Raw genomic sequence first — 23,187 nt, 5'->3', positions numbered from 1 at the left:
GCAGACATTTTAGTGGAGTTAAGTGGTAACCAGAAGGTGTGCTTTGGGGACAGCTATATTCATCTTCATTTTGTCATTTAAGCAATCTGAACACTGCATTTGCTATTATCGAAGAGGAAATATGCTATACTTGAAACTGACATTTTATAATCAACAACATTTATACAGGGGTCTACTATTCTACACAGGTATAATGGTGTCTACCTCTGGAATCCTTACCTTTTAGACCCTCAGTGAGATCTGTGAAACCAGCTTGGCCCAAAGCCCACATGATTGTCAAGCACTTCGCTGGTCGGCTCTGATGGGAACGTAACAGTTCTAGATGCTTGAAAAAAAAAAAAAAAAAAAAGACACAGATGTAACCATACCAACAAACAAACTTGCACAAGCAATGAAAATCACTTTGCCACAAAAAACACGAAAGGAGCTTTTAAGGCCCTATTGCACACCTGTTAAAGGCACAATATTATTTTGCTTAGTAACAAATGTTAGGATCGTTTTACTTCAATTATGAAAAAATATATATTCCTTACCCCTAAACAAAGGTACTTCAGCATTTCTGGTTTGAATGGCGTTGAATGTGTTCAACACTTTCAGTAGTCATGGGTAGGTGGTGTTAGAGGTATTACAAAATACTTCAGTATTTTGACTTTAAAGGAAAACACCTTTCAGGCAATAAGGCTACAGCTGTACCTATATATTGCACTCCATCTAGTACCATCCAACTTGAGCAAGCATGAGATAGAATGGCAATTTATAACAAAAGGGGACAAGGAAGCAACAAGATATATTAAAGGCTCACCAGACTTGAGAATTGGAGTTCACGGTAATCAACTCTTCCCCAACATTGGATCTCTCACACATTCATATGGTTGGGAGAGTTCCAAACAATGTTTATTTGAGATGGTGAGGCGACTATTTCATCTGTTGGACATGGTTTTAGGCACTTTTAAATATTTGTATCAACCTCTAGGCACTAATGTTTACTGCACAATAACCGCTATCTCAATGTAGCTGGCTTGCAGTTCTCTAGCACAGTGATTCCCAACATGTGTTTCAGGGAAGGATTAGTTACTTACCTGTAATCCTAGTTCTCTTCCAGGGGTATCCTCATCAAAGTCATAAGCACATAAATAATATATGTAATATAAACCACAAATCACAAAAAACAGGGAAGAAACAACAGCAAAGCATGTTTGGAAACTGTTTTAATGCTTTAGCATTTAGCCCAAAACCTCAGATAGGACAGAAAGCATTGACAGCTCACAGGCTGCATTGTAGAAAAGCACAGCCTAGAAAGGCTAGAAAGCTAACTCATAGCAACATAGAAAAACTGGCACCGTGCGTTTAAGGCAGCCATGACCCCTAGCTTCCCATCATGCCTCAGGGGTGACAGTTAGGTCAGTTGTTCTTTGCGGTGACAAAAAGCTATAACACAAAGAGTCGGCAATTCCTTAAAAATAAGAATGCTTTGCCCGGGGAGGCGGGAGGGTTGCTTATGACTTTGATGAGGATACCCCTGGAAGAGAACTAGGATTACAGGTAAGTAACTAATCCTTCTCTTCCAGGGGATCCTCATCAATAGTCATAAGCACTAGAATAGAATAGCGAGCCTCACCTCATCCACTGCGGGCAAAGGAAAAATAATAATTAACAATCAAGCTCAGACAACTAAACTTGACAACTCAGACATTTCTTTTATCTGAACAGATTTCTCAAGGAGGCTTGGCCTACTGGAGTATCCGCCCTGGAGTCGGATTCATGACAATAATGTCTTGTGAAAGTATGCACAGATCTCCAGGTTGCAGCCTTGCAAATTTCTGCCATCGGAACGTCATGCAAGAAAGCTGCTGTAGCTGCTTTCCCCCTAGTGGAGTGTGCTTTAGGTGACAACAATAGGGGTTTATTTGCCTGCTGGTAGGCCAATTTTATACAAGACACTATCCATCTAGAGATGGATCTCTTGGTAGGTGGAAAACCTGCCCTCATGGGACCATATTTTAAAAACAATTGGTCCGATTTTCTTATGACCTTCGTTCCCTCTAGATAGAATTTAAGCACTCTCTTAAGGTCTATGGAATGGAGTGACCTTTCCGCAGGAGTTGCGGGATTGGGAAAAAAGGACGGCAAGGAAATTGACTGATTAATATGAAAATCAGATACAACTTTCGGTAGTCCTTAATACTACTCTGTTGTGGTGAAAGATAGTATATGGCTCTTTCGAAGACCGCGCTTGGATTTCTCTTACTCTGCGCGCTGATGTAATCGCGACTAAGAAAGCGGTCTTCCATGTCAAATGCTGCAGCGTGACTTTATGGATGGGCTCAAAAAGGAGGACCCATCAATCTAGAGAGGACTAGATTCAACTCCCAAGGAGGAGAAGGCGGCCGAACAGGGGGATACACTTTCTTCAACCCCTGTAGGAAATCCTTGACCACCTGTAGCTGAAAAAACGGAAGGCTGGTTTGGAGACTTTCTGTAGGCCGCAATGGCCGCTAAAAGCACTCTGATCGATGAATACTTTAACCCTGATTTGGCCAAGTACAGGAGGTAAGGAAGAATAACCTCCTCCTGCCCTGTGGTAGGATTAAAATGATTACGAATGCCCCACAAGTAGAACCATTTCCACTTAAAGGGCTACGACAACCTTGTGGAAAGTCTCTTTGCCTCCTTTAGAATATGCATACAGTCCTGTGGTAAGTTCAAATGTCCATATTGCAGGACTTCAGGTGCCATGCTGCCAAGTTCAGGGTTGGGATGTAGAATCTTCCCGTCCATCTTGGTCAGTAGGTCCGATCTGCAAGGAAGCCTCCTGTGGGGGTGCACCGACAGCTGTAATAGGTCCGGGTACCACCACTGCAGAGGCCAGTCCGGGGCTATCAGGATCATTGACATGTTGGACCAGATGAGCTTGGATACCACTTCGGAATCAGAGGCAGGGGAGGAAAGGCGTATGCAAATATTCCGGACCAATCCATCAAAAGAGCATTCCCCTTCGTCCTTGGACTGTGGAACCTGGAGGCGAAGGCGTGGCATTTTTTGTTTAGATCGTCTGCAAACAGATCTATGGAAGGCTGTCCCCACTGATGGAAAATTTCTGCCACTACTTCGTCGTTTAGCACCCAGTCTGGCTGATCTTCGAAGTGTCGGCTGAGTGCATCTGCTCGCACATTTCGTTCCCCTGTAAGGTGCACCGCTGTGACGGAGAGGCCTCGGGTTAGAAGCCAATGCCATATCCTTTGAGCTTCCAGGGAGAGAGCGCGTACCACCCTGCTTGTTGAGGTAATACATGGTGGTCGTGTTGTCTGTCTGGATGAGGACTGAGTTGGACATGATCGAGGGCTGAAAGGCTTTCATGGCTAGATGGACTGCCCGCAGCTCTAACATGTTTATGTGGTAGGATTGCTCCCTGACGGACCACTGCCCCTGCATTTGTAGGCAATCCATGTGTGCTCCCCACCCTTGAAGCGATGCATCCGTTACCAAGGACTGAGTAGGAACAGGTTGATGGAAGGGGACTCCCACTAAGAGGTTCCGTGGACGAGTCCACCACAGCACAGACGCTTTTGCTGCTGGTGAAAGCACAATCCGGTCCTCCCAGAAACCAGTTGCCTGGTCCCACTTGTCTTCCAGGTCCTGCTGTGAAGGCCTCATCCTCAGCCTAGCATTGGAAATTAGGAATATGCAAGAAGCCATTGATCCCAATAGGGACGCTACTTGCCGGACCTTTGGGCGATTTGTCCGGAGAAGATCTTCGCACTTCTGCAGAATTGATAAAAGTCTCTGTTCCGAAGGAAACGCTCTTCCTAGGTTTGTATCTAGAACGGAGCCCAGGTAATGGATCACCTGTGTAGGCTGGCGAACTGACTTCTCCATATTCACGTGCAGGTCTATCCTGCGGAGCAGAGATAGACACACTTGGAAGTCGTTTTTTACCTGCTGAGGAGATGGCCCTTTGAAGAACCAGTCGTCCAAGTATGGATATACGAACAGCCCTCTTTTGTGTAGAGCTGCCGCCACCACCGCCATGCACTTGGTAAAGACTCGTGGGGCAGATTTTAGTCCGAAGGGCAACACCCTGAACTGGTAGTGACTGCTGCCTACCACGAATCGCAGGAATTTGCGATGACGGGGAGTTACAGGAATGTGGAAATACGCATCCTGGAGATCCACTGAGCACATCCAGTCTCCTGCTTGCAGATGTGGACATATCTGATGAAGCGCCAGCATGCGAAATTTCTCTTTCAAGATAAGCTTGTTCAGAGACCGCAGGACCAGGATAGGTCTGAACTTGTGCTCCTGATCTCTTTTTTGCACATGGAAGTACCTGGAGTACACTCCCTTTACTCACTGAGAGCGGGGAACCTTCTCTATGGCCTTTTTATTGCAGAAGCGCCTCCACTTCTTGTCATAGTAATTTTAGCTGGTGAGGACGAGATCTTTTTGGAGGAATGTCCTTTTGAGACACGGAAACATAGTGCATATCCATTGCGCAGTATACTGAGCACCCAACGAGCTTTCGTTATGTTGCACCACTCTTTCAAATGGCGTGAAACACTTCCTCCCACTGGAGTGGGCAACGACGTCAGAGGAATCTCTGGTTCATTGCTTTCCTGTTGTTCGAGTGGTGGACGAGGATTGCTGTTGGTTACCTCCTCTACCTCCGGTAGACTTCCGACCCTCAAATTGCGATCTTCCTTAGTTCTTGCTTTGGGACCATTGAGGGGTTTGAACCCTCTGTTGGTATCCCTTGCGCTGGTTGGGTCTGTATCTTCGTCGGAAGTCCTTCTTCTTTTCTAACCCCACCGCCTACAAAGTGTCTAACTCGGCCTTCATTCGAGCCATCTCTTCATCAGTGTGGGAACCAAATAATGAAGACCCAAAAAAATGAAGGTTAATGATCCTCTGCTGAGCATCCGGTTTAAGAGCTGTAAGCCTTAACCAGGCAGACCTCCTTGCGCAAATTCCATGCACATACGAATGCCCCGATAGTGTGGCACCATCAGCTGCAGTGCTAATCATTTGATTAGCTACTAAGGAGCCCTCTGCAATGATTTCTTCAAAGTCCTTCTGATCCTCCTTTGGGAATTTCTCTTTGAAACGATCCAAAGAGTCCCATAGGGATCTGTCGTACCGACCTAATAAGGCTGCTGCACTGGAGACTTTAAGTGAAGAAGCTGCAGAGCCACAAACTTTTCGTCCCCAAGAATCCTGGGACTTACTCTCCTTGTCCAGAGTGACCAACGCATGAGTAGAGACTGCGTGCGTCTTACGTGCCGCTGCGACGATCACTGAATCCGCAGGTGGATCAGTTTTCAAGAACAACGGGTCTACATCAGCAGGCTTGTATTTCTTTAGAATCCTGGCCGGTGTAGCCTTAATCGTTGAAGGTGTTAGAAAAATGTCCATTACTGGTTCCAGAAGCCCAGGAACCAGAGGAAGCAAAGGGCGCGAAGCATATCTTTGGTGCAGCGTCTCGAAGATCACGGTCGTCGCGACCTGAGGGGTGGACATTGCAATATTCAGTTTCTGTGCCCCTCTCTGCAGCACATCATGATAGGTGTTAATGTCATTTATCGGAGACACTCTCGACTGAGGGCTGTCCGATAGAGTAGGTGAATAGAGCCTCTTAGAGGAGTGGGTGGAGGAAGAGAACCATGAAGGAGACCTCCTTCTGTGGTGTGGAGACAAAGACGGCCTGCGTTCCTTAGATCTTCCTGCACGGTGCTGAGGTACCGGCGAAGGCGATCTATCCACCTCCTGTACCAATATCTGTAGAGGGGATCTGTGGACAGGGCTCGTGTATTCCTCCTCCCTTCTTGATGCGCCCGTCGGAGTCTTACTCCAGTGATGGACTGGCAAAAGCCATCTTGGAGATAGGTGTATAGACGGAGAGACCCTCCTCTGATGTGACAGGGATCTCTGTCGCGATCTCCACGCATGATGTTCTGGAGACGCAGATGGAGAATGCGTTGACGGACGTCTCGAGGAGTGAGAAGATGAGTGTCTCGATGCTGATTCAGTCACTAAGACCACTGAACCTTCTTCAGATCTATGCGATGGGGGTCTCGACGTCGAGCGTATAACCCGCTGCGACGGAGCTCTCCTCGACGTCGATCGAGATCTTCTAGCCGTCGAATCTCGACCAGGTTCTGGGAGCGGTCTCGGCGTTGACTCCGCTTGCTTCGGCATCAAAAGCATCGCTGGCGAATGGCGCCTCGACGACGGCAGAATACTACTTCTTCTCGACGTCGAGCGATGGTGGATCGACGGCGCTGAAGGACTTCCTCTCCTAGACGCCGATTGTCGGTGGAATGACGACGGCGGAGGGCTGCTAGCTCTCGACGCCGAGCGTCTTTGGACTGACGCCGGCGGAGGGCTTCTGGTCCTCGACGTCGAACTTCGCCGGGATGACGACGGAAGACTTTGTTCTCGACACCGATCGCCGCCTGGTCTGCAACGACAGAGAATTCTCTCCCCTCAACATCGAAGGAGGGTTATCAGCTCTCGACGCCGAACGTCTAACCGATGTCGACGGAGGTCTGCTGGTTCTCGACGCCAATCGTCGCCGGGTTGACGACGGCGGAGGACTTTGGCTCTTCGAAGCCAATCGTCGCCATGAAGCGGGCGGTGGACTGGAACTCCGACGCCGATCGTCGCCGGGTTGACGACGGCGGAGGCTGTCTAATTCCCGACATCGAATGTAGTGACGTACCTTCATGCCTGCATTCTCTCGACGACGACGAGCCCACCGTCGAGCGTCTTTTCTTAGATGAATGTATCTCCAGTGGCTGTTTTCTCAGCGCCGAGCCCGACGCTGATGGTCTAGAAGAGGATCTGGGCCTCTAGGAGCCTTTTCTTACCGAGACCAGCCTCTGGAAGCCTTTTCCGCCAGCCTATAAAGACGAATTCGTTCTGTCTTTCAAAGTTCTTTTTGAGAGAGACTGGCAATGAGGACAAGTCTTGGGGACATGCTCTTTAGGCAGGCAAAGAATACAGACCGAGTTAGAGTCTGACCTGGCCTTCTTTTTTCCACAAGAAGGGCAGGGATCAAAAAGGGATGGCATTTTGAGTGGAAAAAAATGCCAAAATGAGTCAGAAAAAGCAAACACCTTACTTGACTGGATTAAAGACGTCGAAGTAAGATAACATTTTTCTGAAAAAGCGGAGCTGTGTAACCAGGGTCCTGACTGAAGGAGCCGGAAAGAACAACTGACCTTGGAAGCTAGGGGTCATGGCTGCCTTAAAGGCATGGTGCCAGTTTTTCTATGTTGCTATGAGTTAGCTTTCTAGCCTTTCTAGGCTGTGCTTTTCTACAATGCAGCCTGTGAGCTGTCAATGCTTTCAGTCCTATCTGAGGTTTTGGGCTAAATGCTAAAGCATTAAAACAGTTTTCAAACATGCTTTGCTGTTGTTTCTTCCCGGTTTTTTGAGATATGTGGTTTATATTACATATATTATTTATAATATGCAGGGGAGTCCTTACGGCATTATTCAGCTCTGGTTATGTAAGGCTGCATTTACTTTTTTGTTATGTATATATATATGTATATATATATATGTGGAGCTGCATATATGTTCATCACATATATGATTGTGTTTCCGGGGTCCCGCGCATATTCTAGTGCTTATGACTATTGATGAGGATCCCCTGGAAGAGAACTTTGGGTGTCCCCGACGCTTAGTCATGGGGTATTTTTTATATTTGCTTGTCAAATAAAATATTTTATCATATGTGTATTTGTTTCATGAATGCCTGTTTCTGTAATTTTGTTTATTATTTTGTGGTTTCAAGTTATCGAAACTGCTTAGGCTGGGGTCCCTGGATTACCACAACAACGACTCAGTGGGTGTCCCCATAATCCAATAATGATTCAGTTTAGGTCCTCAGATTCCAGTAACTATTAAGTGGGGATGCACAGCAGTCAAAAGGTAAAGAACCACTGCTCTAGCATTAAGTACTGAAAGGAAAAATATTAATGCTTATAGCAGAATGTTCTTTAAACAAGGACAGCCAAGATTCAATCACTTCTGATTAGCAGAATGGGCTGCCAGCATGCTGCTCATTCTCAGATCATAGCCTATTGGAATTTGTCCTCGGTAAAGCATCACAGCCTAGAGTTTAGAACAGGTCAGCCCTATTTGTAATTAGCAATGAGCACAGATAGCGGTGCATTTGAAGGAAACGTTTGTGACAGAGTTTGAAAGACTGACATACTCTGACTTGTACCCTTTGGCAGGTGAATTGCTCACCACTGTACCAACAAGACGTGATAAGATATGGAAGTACTCCTTTAGGGAGCACTGTCCTGTTTTCAGTGTTAGAAAATTGATTGCCTAGCTAGCTGAATTCCTCTTCATTTCCTATATGCTTTTGTTTTTAGATCAGCACAGTTAAGGTCAAGCTGCAAGGGCCTTTTTATGCATCATTTTGTAATAATGTGCTTTTCAATTTGAGTGGAAAATATATGAAATTCTGAAAATTTGGCCCTAGAGGGCACAGTTTTCTTTTTACGGGGTTTTATATAGCACGAACTTGACCCGAAGTATCGGGTATCAGAGTGCTTTACATAGCACCAGTTGGGTTACATGAGGACACATTCATTGTTGTTAGGCAAAGGGAGATTAAGTAATTTGCCCAGAATCGCAGGATGTTCAGTGTCATTTCCGAGACTCGAAACCAGTTCCCCAGATTTGAGGTCGACCGCCATAGCAGTTAGGCCAACTCCTCTCACCTGGTCTTGTTTGGCGCACCTAAAGTGCAGATTGCAGATTAACGATAAAACAGATGGAGAGAGACATACAGAGCGAGAAAGACAGACAGAGTTAGATACAGATAGCTAGCTAGAGAGATCGATAGGGGGATAGAGATACATATAGCTAGATCGAGATAACATAACATGCATTTGTGAATGAAACCCCAGAAGGGTATCTTGGCACTGAATAACTGATGATTATTGCTACCCAACTCAATGGTACTCATTATATCAACCTCAGAGGGAGGTAAGGCTGAGTGGACCAGCCGGAATTTAAAACTGTGACCATGAGGTCAAAAAACAGGCCCCTACAGCGGACGCATTAGTCAACTGAGCCACCGGGAGTGAGAGAGTGAGAAAACAGTTGCGACTGATCTGAAGGCTCACACCTCACTACATAGTAAAACCAAATTTTGCATTCTAAGAAACTCTGTCCTGTTAACCAATGAGTAAAATAAGGAACCAAGACAGATTTGCATATGGCTGGTCTCTCTCAATCAATCAATCAAATAATCTTTATTAGGATAAAAATATCCATAAAAGCACAATTCATCACTACCAATGGCAAATACAATACAAGTTTTAAAACATAAATATACAATATCATCCAATACAAATAGAAAATTACAGTAATAAAATTACAATAAAAAGGTTGGACGAACCAGCAAAATCTAGCAGCATTAATAACAAAGTATGAGGTTTAGACCAATGTGCAAATTCGGCAGTATATTACAAATAAGGTGCGATAACGTGCAACAAGTCAAACAATGATAGGCATCAAGGTACAGATATAATTGAACTAAAGCCCCATTTTCAATTCTACCAATACTAGCAGCATTATCAAAATATTTGAATACAAGCAATATTAATGACCATTGTAAGAGCAAAGATGAATTTCACTAGGCGGTGTTACAAAATTTGTGGCACATTAGAGTTCATTCATAGAAGTACGCACCGTACCGCAGCTTGTAAGAACGTGCTTACTCGGAAGATCAAATCATCACTTCCTAGCCGTAAAATTTCAAAATATGCTAATTTAAAATCAAAAATAGCCCATGCCTTAAAATAGGGAGTTAAATACTGTTTTGTATATCTAGCGTAAAATTTACAAAAAAGAAAAAAATGTAACAATGTTTGTTTACTACCAATACCGCATGGGCAACACAACTGCTCAAGTTTGCTATTAAATCCTATCGGGAAGCAGAGTGAATATTTTATGCTACCATCCCTAAGGCGGAAAAGTAAGCTCCTTTTCCATCTCCCTATATTCTTCCTGAGATATTTCTGTGGCATATGATGTTGAGTGCTCGGTACCTCCAGAAGGGGCATATACCCAACAATCGATGATTTATGATGCTCGATGTTCTGTCTTTCTTTATAATACAGGTCATACAGCGACCCCCTAACTGATTTTGTACTTATGCCTTCCAGTGCTAGTGGACATACAAAAAAGTGCTCCAACTTCACACTGGCTAAACTATTTTTAACTGCAGCAAGCTAGGGTATACTACCACCCTTATCACATTTAAGGCAATCTATAATTATCTCTTGTTAAAATCGCAGTGGGGTTCTGCCACATTTTTAACCAGAATATAGCTGGACGAGACCTAAGAAAATCCTCCACATAATATAGGTTCAATTCCTTGTGGCATATATAAGTTGGGGATGAAATTTGAGCCCGGAAAATTTTTCTACAAAATCTATTCTCTTCAATTTGGATCCCGCTACAATTTACATCCCCCCAGACTTCAGCACCATAGGTGGCCGTTGATGCACATTGCGATTTATATATCTGGATTGATTAAAGGTAACACCACCTCTGCTTGTTTTGGCTGCCGAAGGCTAATTATAGAATTAACCGCTTTGGAAAGTTTGCTTCTGCTGTTGGCTACATGGACTTGCCAAGAGCCGGATTCTGAAAAAACTAAGCCTAGATAAGGAAAAGTGCTTGTGCGTGTTAGGGATTCGCTGCCCGATGTTATAGAATTAATGCAGTGTTTTTTCGGCCAACACATCCTTATATAAGATTTTTAAAACTAGTGCAAAGGTCCAGTTCGGCCATAAAAGACACGAACCCCGTAACTAAAGTGCGGAGTGCGTTGGGGGTGTGGCCCATAAGGACCACATCGTCTGCATATAGAAGCACGGGGGATAATTTGCCGTTAATTTTCGGTACATCATTGGTCAATTTAGACAGGGAATTATGTAATTCATTTATATAAAGAATAAAAAGTAGAGGGGCTAGAACACAGCCTTGTCTAACCCCTCTACCAATGACAATATCCCCAGAAACCTCTGCATCATTGCTTATCCTCACCCGTGCCTTTAAATGCCTGTGCAAATACGCCAAAAAATGGACCAAAGCCTCATCCAACCCATAATTTAAAAGAATCTCCCATAAACGTGATCTGCTGACAAAATCAAAGGCTGAGGTTAAATCCATAAAACCTAAATAAAGTGCAACTTTTTGAGCGATTGTATATTTGCCCAAAATAAGATTTAAGTTTAAACACTGTTCGACAGTTAACCAATGAGTAAAATAAGGAACCAAGACAGATTTGCATATGGCTGGTCTCTCTAGAATGGCACAGTGATTGAAAAACATGGACTGGAATAAGAGATTAATTCAAGCATTTTCTACATCAATTGCTGTTTTCAGACTTAAACAGAATTCACCAAACTTGTGGAATAAAGTATATACAAGGATCGCTTACAGGTGGCAGATTAAAAGTTAAAAGATTCAGAAGTTATGAAGAGGTCTCAAACTTGTTTTTCAATCTCTTTTAAAATGGGATTGCCAACACAGATTTGTTTCTGCAATTCCAGATTTGCTGAATATACAGTTATCAAACTTTTATGGCTCTGGGGATTTGGAGTGCCTTTTCTTAGTTTGGTGAAAATCCACTTAGGTGTTTTAATAAGGCAAACTGCGAGGGTCCAGTGAAAGTGTGAATATTTTAAGGTCTGGCATAGAGACTGCTTTAGCTGTCTCGCCAGCCATATGTTTTGCAAACAAAAAAAACCAAAAATAATAGACAGGTACATCGGTAGAACAATATATAGAAACATACAAGGGCTTTCGGTCATCCCTCTTCATCCATTGCTCTGCTCAAGTGCCAATCACATTCTGCTTCGCCCACCATAGCACACAGCACGAGACACTGAATCAACCCACTTCAGCCATTAGCTATCTTCACTACGAAGGACATATTTGATTGAACACATCCTTCTAAAATGGAGTGTCCTTGACTGCCAGGGCTAGTAGCTTCAATTTCTACATTCAATATGTAAATGGGGGAATATTGGCAAACACTGAGGTAACAAGATGCACTAGGCAGAGAAATTGCTAGCGATTTCTCTCGAGCCCCTAGCCTGTTTTCTAAGAGAGAACCACTCTAACAGAGGTTTGTGTCTCAGCAGCCGGGTTCTAATAGTCCGTTAAGCAGACAACATTTTGCAGAATATAAGAGAACCACAACTTAATTTCTGATAGAGACTTATAACTGCAGATTCCTCTCCTTGTGAAGGCCCTCAGGTGCCAGTCTAGATCCAGCAACTTTAAAGCAGTTCTCTCTTGTGTTGACAGGTGGCTTCGGGTAGCAACGCGTCAGATCAGTCTGCTCTAGGCCTTAATACATAAGCCACCTCCGCAATCAACAGTCAGTTCATTTCTTTCCACGATTTCCGTTGTGGATCTGGACCTAGCAGTGCGGTCGCTTGACAACTGGTTTTTCACTCACAACTTTTCAAAGCGTGTAGATATGGGCCAAAAAACACAACAGGGGTTTAACAGTGTTCTGACTATCAACGACAGATGGCAGTGACAGATACACACAAAGTCTGCCTGTGGTGCCTCTGTGCCATGCACAACAAAAAAATCATCCTCCTGTTGTGCTAAAATTAACCTTAAGGCCATTTGAGACTGTGCCACCCAGCTCGCCAATCCCATCACTCAAGAGTCACACGGCACCCCAGGTACATCGAAGGAGCAGATTCCACAAGTGTTCCTGCTGAACCTCGTTTCTGCTAAACACACAGCCACGGTAGACGAGAAAATCGTCTGAGGGAGGCCCTAGTAGTAATCTTTAAGACCCAAGGATTTGAGGTGGCGGCCTGCCTAAGGCCTGGCGGTGTAACTGCCCCCAACACTGGCTGCCCCACAAAACCTCAGCGCGAGGTCAGACCCTCCCCTCAAGCACAGTGCTGCCGGCTCCAGCCTGGGTGCAACGTTCGACACCATTCCCTTATAATGAGGGTAATGTTTTTGAGGACCTGCAAGTTGCGAGTGGGTTGAACACCTCCCCTGACATCAACTTAAACTAACCCTATGGGCACTGAAGAGTCCGCCTCCTTTACAACAGTCATCAGGAGGGTGATAAAAGTTCTTGACCTCAACCTACCAATTTAGGAGGTGAAGACCAACGTGTTAACAGAGGTTCTGAACCCAGCAACTACCACACAGGAACCTCTTGCTTCCTTTCAGCGAGTTCGTATTAGATGTATTTGTAGACACCTGGGTGAAACCAGGATATTGCCTACCAGTAAACAGACAGGGCTACAGGCCCGCTACCTGAGGGCCCAGACTTTCTAATACAACATATCAGAGATCTTGGAGGTGCAGGCATCATCCTGCTGCCAGAACCCAAACTCTTTCCCTACCACCCCACCCAAAAGGTAATCAAAAAGAGGGGAAAAATGAGCAAAATGAGTCTTTGACAGAGCTAACCTTGCATTGTGGTCTGTTAGCACCTGATGACTCTTGGAAATGCAAATTTGGTCTGGATACCTTTTGTGGAAGCAAACAAAGTTTTGCAAGCCAAGTGCAAAGTGCCCAGACATAAAAATAAAAGGGCTCAGTACTGCGATGGAAAAGACTCAGCAGCTAAAGGGTAAAGTGACAATGCTACCACATGCATTGCAACCAAGTAATATATGAGATTCTCTGACTCAAAATGGAAAGGAGGTAACAAGTGTGTTACCTTTGGTAATGATCATTTTGATGGATAGTCTAAAAGCAGATTCTCCCCCACCCCACCTTGTGATTATTCCACAGGTGTCTAACTAGATCAGGAAACTTCAAAACCATACTCCTCCATGCCAGTAGATGGCATCATGCGGTCCTGTGCCAACATTATTCCGCACCCGAATTGATGACCGGAGCCTCATGTAAGCGCCAGCCATGTGCTAAGCCTATAGACAGACTGGCATGACCAGTGTGCAGATCTCTAAACTAGGACCTTCACCAAAGGAAAAATAATCCAGTTCACAGAACGGGGAGGCCAGGTTGGAGGGGCGCGGTGGGGAATTTGCATTAAGATAATATCCACCTGCAAGATCATTACAGAAGCTAAGTCTGATGGATACTTCTAACCACAGATTCCTTAGCTTGTGAATTGATATCATAGCAGTACCTCCCAAGGTAGTGGGTCTCTAAATTGGCTCGGACCAAAATGCCCTACAAAACTGAGTGGGCAAAGTGCCCCTCTTAAAAGATCTGACTGGGACAACAATCGTTTTGTGAAGAGGATGTATGTACTGAAGCCTATGTAGCCACTTGACAAACATCCAGTATTCACAATACATGTGCCAATTAAATGGTAGCAGCTTTGGATCAGTTAGAATGGGTCTGTGAGCCTTCTGGAGGCCACTTCTTAGCCAGTACATAGCATATATTTATGCAGAGAACAATCCAACGGGAGATAGTCTGCTTTAGCACTGCCTTGCCCGTCTTTGCCCCAGAGAAACCCACAAAGAGTTGATTGTCCATTTGATGTGCTTTGGGGCGATCTAGATTAAAAATGTAGTGCACTTTTAAGGTCCAAACGATTGAGTCTCTCTCTTCCACCTCAGAGATATGTGGTGGGGCAAAGAATGTCAGATGGGGTAATAGGCTGCTGTGAGGAAACAGGTTTTTTGCAGACCATCCCTCCTCACACCCCGCACCCCACACACACCTTTTGCCCCCATTTGGACTACTAGCTGCTGGTTTTCTCACTCAGAGTGCACTGAGCCCTGCTAAAATGACCTCAGTGCCAGTATTCTAACCCATTACAAAATATATGTTGAACTGGCTACCTCCAATTGGCATAGACTGACTTACTTATAAGTCCCTAGTATATGGTGCCAACAGTACCCAGGGCCAGTAAGGTTGGGGAAGGTTGCAACACTGATTGTGCCACCCTATGTGATAAAGTATAAAATGGCTCCCAACCTGCCACGGTCATCTGGAAGAGCAGTTTTAAAACTGCTAGTGCCACTTTGCTATTTAAACCAATAGCAAGGCCCTCATTTCCCTTAAAATTATATGTAAGTCTCTCCTAAGGCATGCCTATTGAGCACTAAGGCAGGGAGCTTTATATTATTAAGTAGGACATGTACTTCAATATGCTCTGACAGAAAAACTCTAAAATTGTAATTTTGCTGTGGAAAAGGTAGTAGCTCCTTTGGCTTGTAAAGAGTTACCGCCTGAGCTCAACCTGGCTAACTTCGGGATGGGACTACTAAAATGGGCATTGCCAGGTACCAATTAATCGCTGCATTAAACCCTGCTTTTCAGAAAAGGCAACTTTTAGAAAGTTGACACTGTTGCCCAGTTTATCCAGCGACCTTTCACAGTTGCTGACTACCAGACAAGCCTTCTGCCCTCCTGGGGAATAGAGCAGACACCTCCCAACCTCAGGAACAATAGAGGACTGCTAAAGAGGGAGGGGTCACATCTCCCTTGCAGGATGTCGCACAGAGTGTTGGCCCAAAAAGCGAGCTTCAAAGAGAAAGCCACGTTTGGTGAGAAAATGACGATCATACTCATGTAGGGCTGCCCCTTTGTTCAGTTACATGAGCTGGCACGGGGAAGATAGAGGTGAATCCGGTAGTCAAAATAGTTTTCCTATCGGTGTGTAGACCACAGGAAGCCACACCTCTAGGGTGGGGTACCAAGTTCCTAACATTCAAGGAAGAGGTCTGACAACATGAGAGTGGACAGAATAATGCACTCTGCAATTGCTAGATGCCACACATAGCCAGAAGTTGTCACAAGACAGGAGGGATCTTGGTAGCCCATTGGCTAGTGACCACATGACCCCAGGGCACTTTCAGGGACAAAATATGGTACCCTTGGAACTCTGAACCTCAGATCACATCTGGACTGGCAAGAGAGGCTGCACAAAGCTCTGGAATGCATCTACTGCTCCTTGGGATAGTGAAGGGAGAACGCTGCCTGTGGTGCCCGGCTCGAGGAAAAGTTGCTACTGAGCCCGTGACCGAAGTAGTGACTCGAAGTGTCAGTCAGCTGAACCCCTGTCCTGGCACCAGGGCCATAAAAGCTGAAGTCACCTGTCTGGCCACTTAGTAGCCATTCACAAGAAATTGACACTGACTGCCAACATGCAGCATTGAAGACTTCCACAACGGACTCGAATAGTTGCACCCATGTCTACCGGACTCGGTAGGGTCTTCAGAGTGTGGATTGGTCACCAAAGAGAGACATTAGCCTTCACCAAAGGATATCGCTAAAGACGCTATGTCTGGAGATTGGAAGCCCCGCCACAGCTGGACTTCTACTGGCTAAAAGACGACTTTGTAGGACTCTAACCCCTGTACCAAAGTCGTCCCTCCTTACCCGTGGAACGAGGAATATCCCCAGGAAGGCCCCTGTTGACCGTACAGCATCCAGAGCACCTTTCAGCATCCTTAGCACCATACAAAACCAGCATCAGGACCACGCCATTGAAGTCTATGTCAGGCGAGATGTAAAGTGTGGAACTGGACTTGAGACTGCTTTGGTTAGCAGGTAACTCTCCAAATACTTCTTATTGCCCCCCCCTGACCTTCACCCTGTTGGAATTGCCTGCCCAACTTCGGCCGAAGTAGCAGAACACAAATCTTACAAACGTTTCCAAACTTTAAAGGTTACCAATGCTTGTTTGCGCTTTGGACTAAAACGCGGAGATCTACATTTTAATTAAAAATCTCTATCTCCAAAGCCTACAGTTGATTTAACTCATCTTGGTGTCTAGATATTCATATAAATAACGTTATTTTTATAATTTGTTGTCTCATTTCTTGTGTTGTGTGAATTTCTTAATTCATTTTTTGGTACTTCTAAATGCTTTACACTAGTTTTTTTCTTTAAGCCTTACCGCTCGAAACCACAGCTACCCAGGGTTGAGCAAAAGGTTTTACAAACAAGCCTGCCTTGGCCCAAGATAGTTTGTGAGTGTATTACACAGTAAGGCCACACAACCATGCACCATAATACACCACAATCCTCAAATGTGCTCCATATGAAATGGAGCAACCACTTTTAGCACAAAGGAAGTGTCAGTGCTCATCACCAACAGATCTGTGAAGAACGTTGTGCAAGGTGGGTTGACCGAAAGAGCCTTCAGCTCACTCACACTGCTAGCTTATGTTACAGCAATGAGATAGAGACATCAGAAGTGTCAAAAGACAACTGTGATGAAGCTCAAAAGGGTAAACATCAAGACAGTGAGAACTAAACGGAAGTCCCACTGTGCCATCACAAAAGGTTTTGGTGGAAATAAATGTTGCAAATCTTTAAAAAAAAATCTCATCTAGCAGCTGCAAAAAGTTTAAAAGTCAACAAATTACAGTGCCACAAACAAGTCGTTGCTGGGCCACAAACCAAACAACTCCAGACACCTTGGCTTGCGGTAGATCAATTGGACGGGTGCCGCACCAAGCTACAAATTTGCCCCAGTGACTGGCATACAGCAATACAACCTCACGGGGAGGGTAATTGCCACTGTCGAATGCCCACATATGGAGATGCAGATTGCGTACGCCTGGGTGCAGCACCCTGCCCTGCTGCTGTTGTAGAAGATCCCCCTGAAGTGGCAGCTTGATTGGAGGCCTGGCACTTAATGGGTACAACATTCTGCTGGTCCAATCCAGTGACACTGGGATAACTTGGGCCCAGTGTAGAAAGAAAAGTGCCTCTTTTGGACATGTTAGACCCCACTTTTTGCCTGGAAAATTGAGTTGACTGGAAGTGCACATGGTCCCTGCCAACCAGGTCCCCTGTGCCAGAGCTCCTTCCCTAAAGTGTACCTTTTGCTTCTTTAATTGGCATCACTTCAGTACCCCTTATAAGTCCGTAGTAAAAGGTACACCTGGTATCTAGGGCACTGGAGCTGAAGAGGGACACCAAGGGCAGCAGCACAAATTGTGCCACCGTAGGATCCCCTTCACCAAGGCTATGCATGCTGCCATTGCAGACCGCATGCCTTGGTGCGGACAAAACCAAAGAGTCAACATGGCACACATCCCTGTGTGCCATGCCCACACACACACACCACATGGGACATGGGTAAATCACCCATTTACCAGGCCATAGCCCTAGGTCAGGGTGCACTATATCCCTTGTGAGGCCATATCTGCATGAGAAATGTCCATATCGATTCTTGGATATTGTAAGTGAAAAAGGAAGCCATAGAGAGTACATGGGCTGGATACCAGTCATTACAAGTTCCCCATCTCCATGGTGGCTTCATTGTATTATGGGATATTTGGTATCACACATCTCGTCTTAATAAACCTGCCCGGATTCCACAAGATATAGTGGACTATGTGCTTAGCCTCCACTCTAGGATGGCTGAATACATGGAGAAAGCAAATAAACACCTAGAGGCCACCACTGAGCCCTGAATTTGAGTATCGATGAACACAAGAAGACAAAGCACAAAGAAGAGTAGCAGACCTCGAAAACAGAGAGCCTGGACTATTTTGTTGCAAATCCCTGCCTGCGGCCCAAAGACTCAACTATCGCGAAATCTTGTCTTGCAGCTGACAGACCTCTACAAACGCCAGGGGCCCTCCAGCACTTCGCCAAATTGCCTAAGAACTCCCTTGGAGTAGAGGAGCTACTCCCCTGCATCACAAGGACCTAAACTGCAGAGTCCGAACTCTCGACCTGCAGCTCCTTGGCCCTGCCGCAACTGCCCAGGAGAAGGTACCGCAGCTCTGAAGGATCAACTCTGTTTCCTCCCCAAGTTTGGAGGCACCAGTGCAGCACTAACTCCAGTTTACCGGATGCTCTGCACAGCCTGTTTTTGGGTGGCTCCCCTTCTTTGTAGCACACCTGCTTCTTACTCTCCTAGCACTCTGCTCCCAGCCAAATCTGGTGCGGACGACAATCGTATAGTTGGAAGAGACATCGGAAAACCTGTCTTTTCTCCAGACCAACCGCCTTCAAGGTGTCCAGCTCAGATTTCCTCCTGGACATCTCATCGTCTGCATGAGAGCCAAAGAGAGATGATCCATTGAAGGGGAGGTTGAGAATCCTATGTTGGGCTTCTTGTTTCAAGTCCGTGAGTCTCAGCCACAAGGATCTCCTAGCGCAGATGCCATGTGATTAACCATGGGCAGCAAGGTCTGATGCATCAGCTGCCGCACAGATGACCTTATTCGCCACGAGCCCTCCTTCGTGCAGAATCTCCTGAAAATTTTGCCAATCTTCTTTTGGCAATTATTCTGTAAAACGTGAAAGAGTCCCACAGTGAACGGTCAAATCGACCTAGCAAAGCAGAGGCGCTGGCCACCTTCATGTAGGAGGCCGAGGTGTTGCACATTCTCTTTTCAATGGAGTCCATGGCTTTGCTGTCTTCGTCAGGGGGAACGGCAAATGAGGAAGCTCCCATGTGACCCTTCCTGGCTGCTTACTGAATCTGGTGGTGGGGCAGACCTCAGAAAAAGAGGGTCCTTTTCTGGGGCTCTGTACTTCTCTAGTATCCTCGAAGGCGCCACTCCCACTGATGCCGGCATCAAGAATGTATGCAGAGACGGTTCTAGCAACCCAAGCACCAAAGGAAGAAGAGGTCTAGTGGAGGACCTATGATGCAGAGTCTCAAAAATCAGAGATGTCAAGGGGGCAGCTGTAGGCATTTCGATGTTGAGCTTCAAAGCCCCTCTACACAGTACCTCATTGAATATGACACTATCATCCACTGGCAATACTCTAGTTGGTGGGGTGGATGACAGAGTTGGAGAGTAATCAGCCTTCGATGAAGTGGGTTTTGAAGGTCATGAAGGAGACCTGTGTTTTCGCTCTCTAGGCGAACTATGTCTAGATTTTGACCTAGATCGACGAAGGGGAGATCTTGATCTGTGTCTCCTTGAGGTTGTAGACTTCCGAGAAGTGAAATGTCGCACTTGTCTTTCAGGAGAATGGGAAGGCAAGTATATCTGAGAATACTCCGATCCAGGGGTAACTTTCCGCATTCTCCACTCTTTTATTCTTTCTAACCATCTCGGTGAGAGGTTAGTAGGAGGTGTATGGTGCTCTGAAGACAGAGAGCCCTCGTAGTTCCAGAGAGGATGGCTCACTCCTCGACGTCAGGCCTTTCGCAGTCAGATCGTGGCTCTCCCTCGACAGATTCCTCAACGTCGACACTGGTGAACGATCTGTTCTCAATCTCTTTGCCGGTGGAGACCTATGGGTGGAAGCAGGTCTCGATGCCGACCTCCTCAAAGGTGGCCCCCTCGCCGCTGACCTCCTCGACATCGAAGATGACCTTTGACGTCAAAGGTGACTTCCCTGCCGGCGATTTCCTGGACCATGCTCGCCCTGCCGTCAGCTACAAAGAAGCTGAGCGGCCATGAGCCATGCTTACTGATGCAAGAGTCTTCTGCGTAAGGCTTGGCGTTGATGTTCTAGGTACCTTCGATGTCGGTAGAGTTAGACGTTTGTACCGAGGTTCTGGACGATGACCTCACCTGTCGGCGAAGTGTCTGATGTTGAGCGTCTGCCACCCACTATTGTAGGCGAGCAGGACTCAGACCGCCTGCGAGAGGGTGTCTATGTCGTTCAGTGAGACGCCTTAGCTGTACCTGGAGTCCGCTTCAATGGCGATACAGTCTTTGACGTCAATCTCGGCACTGGAGATTTAGACGGTGAAGAACACAAGGGTATTTTCGACACCAACCATTCCCTCGACGGCGAATTCGACCGATGTCGTCGTTTCGCCGCCTTTTTCTTGTGCTCTGGTCTTCTTTGAGAGGAGGGCTCTTTAGAGGGATGTCCTTCTCTGCCACTTATTGACTCCTTTCCGGTCTACTGCATGGCATGCAGCCTAATCTTCTCCCTTTCACAAAGGGTTCTTTTCGACAACTGCTGGCAGTAGTAGCACTTATTGGGCCGGCGTGTAGATGGTAAGCACACAATAAGGACAGAGTGCGAATCAGATTTAGCCATTTTCTTCCCACAGGAAGGGCACTTATTAAATAAGGCTGGCATTCTGACAGGAAAATAGCTGTAAAATCAGAAAAAATGATGGCACTAGTACAATAAGTACTAAAAACGTTGAGTGAAGACAGAAAATCTCACTTGAAAAGACCAATTAGTGACAAACAACCACTAACTGACAAGCTCAATGCTACAGAATCCTCACAGAAGAAGCCGCAAAAAAAGAACTGACTTGTCACCTGTGGGCATGATGGGAGCCTGGAGGTCTTAAAGACACGGCGCCAGTTTTTTCTTGGAGTGTTCTATATACAGCCTTCTAGGCTAATCTGCCTGCTATCACTTCACTTTTGCCTGAAAATAAAGGCTGTGTTTTTTTCAAACAAGTTAAAAGTACATTTTCTCTATATCTTGGAAATGTTATTTATATGATGTTTTTTCAAGTGAAAAATACAATGCAATATTGGCATATTTGAGCCTAGTTTTGAATTTGGGGCTGCATATGTATTTGCATGTGTAAATATTCTAGCTATATGCATATTAATATATATATGGTTATATATGCATATAGTATTGTTAATGCTCCGGGGACCCCGCACGTGGGCGGGTCTATTCAGTGCTTATGATTGAGGAGTATCCCCGGGAAGAGAAATGTATATTACAAGTACATAATTTGCTTATTGCTAAAACTTATCACATGCCTACCTGTAACTGAAGTTCTTGGTTCAAAATATACATAAAAAGACTTCCTTTTTTTATTTTTATATATCGGTTTTGACTTGAGTGCGTGTACCTCTGCAAGTACAAGAAATGCTTAGCACTATCCTCTGATAAGCCAAACTGCTCGCCCACACTAGAACAAGATAGAGCGTTCGTATTATCTATATTTGCCTCTGTAAACCAATAAGAGTTTCTCTGACCTCTCTATATAGTGCACCACAATAGGGTACACTTTGCAGAGAGGTGGGTTTCCTACACCCAGTCCTTCCTGATCCTCTTCAGAACTCAAGGCAGGAGAAGTAGTTGTATTAAGGCATACAGGAGTACCCCCACGCCACTCTAGACAATGAGTCTCCAAGAGCGTGCTTTCTTGGAGCCTTCAACATGCAATATTGTACGTTCTTGGTGGCGGCAAAAAGATAGAGCCTGGGTTATACCCATTGATGGAACAATCCCAGCGTCATTTCTGGGTTTAACTGCCATTTGTGGTCCGCTAAGCGTTGGTGGCCGAGTACGTCCATCTTGGACTCGCTCCCTGCCCTGCTTATTGCAGTACCACATGGCAGCTATGTGGACCATGAGCACCTGTACCAGCAATCCTCTGATGGTGGGCACAAAGGCCCTCAACGCCCAGCGAATCACCATTAACTCCATCAATGCGATGTGGAGTCAAGTTTCAGCCGGAGACTACAGAGCTCTGATCTTCACCTCTCCCAGATGACTTAACCAAGGCAGAAACGCAGCATCAGTGACTGCTGTCAAATCTGCAATGGGTACGGGGAGGGGTCTGCCACTGACCCAATCATGGTCCAAAATCCACCACTACAGGTCTTTTGCAGTTTCCTTTGACATCTAGGTAAAATGCGACGGATTCCTAAGATTCTGCACCCACGGGGACTTCAGGTCCTACTGATGAGCAAGCATTTGATATCTGGGATGTTTCATCAGCAGAATGCAGGAGGTCAAAGATCGCAACAGCCTCAGACTGCCACTATGAGATCCAGGACAGAGGGTGAAACATCAAGATACTTGCCTGAATGTCCTGTATGCTGCGCTCCAGGAGGGTGGGGGATTGGGAGAAAGGCAGGAAGCCAAAAAAGAAACGCGTTACTTACCTGTAACAGCTGTTATCCAGTATTGGAGTCTTTCATAGATTCACATGCCTGAATCATTCCCCGTCGTCGAGACGGGAGCCTCCGGTACATAGAAAAGTAATGTCCTATAGACATACATAGAGAAAAATAGGCCTAAGGGCCTCCCCTTAGTAGCCTACCCTTGTCCTTATGTAAAAAGGACCAAACTCTTAGAGCCAGCCAATCAGCTATCACCTCCCTCTAGAACCTTCCTGACAGGAGCCTCAGTCCCTCAGATTTTCGTACGCACCAAGCTAGGTAGGCGTAACACAGTTAGAGAGAGACGCGAGTCCTTAAAGGGGAGGCGGGAGGGTTGCATGTGAATCTATGAAAGACACCAATACTGGATAACTGCTGTTACAGGTAAGTAACGCGTTTC

At 45.7% G+C, this 23,187-nt stretch overlaps 1 protein-coding gene across 3 annotated transcripts in view; it reads right to left on the bottom strand.

Moving 5' to 3' along the window:
* TMEM214 (transmembrane protein 214) overlaps nt 1–23,187 on the bottom strand; it is a 390,212-nt gene that overhangs the window by 265,548 nt on the left and 101,477 nt on the right. For all 3 annotated transcript variants that reach the window (XR_014963237.1, XM_085613232.1, XM_085613233.1), the window contains exon 6: nt 220–325. Coding sequence is in view for 2 of the 3 variants with exons in the window: in XM_085613232.1 (XP_085469358.1) it covers nt 220–325 (106 nt within the window). In the remaining variant the exon portion in view is untranslated. The remainder of the gene's footprint in view (nt 1–219; nt 326–23,187) is intronic.

This window comes from Triturus cristatus, chromosome 6 (genome assembly GCF_964204655.1).
Source record: "Triturus cristatus chromosome 6, aTriCri1.1, whole genome shotgun sequence".
In the NCBI taxonomy this organism is placed as follows: domain Eukaryota; kingdom Metazoa; phylum Chordata; class Amphibia; order Caudata; family Salamandridae; genus Triturus; species Triturus cristatus.
The sequence above is the reverse complement of the archived record's forward strand: the minus strand, read 5'-3'. Positions and strand labels throughout refer to the sequence as shown.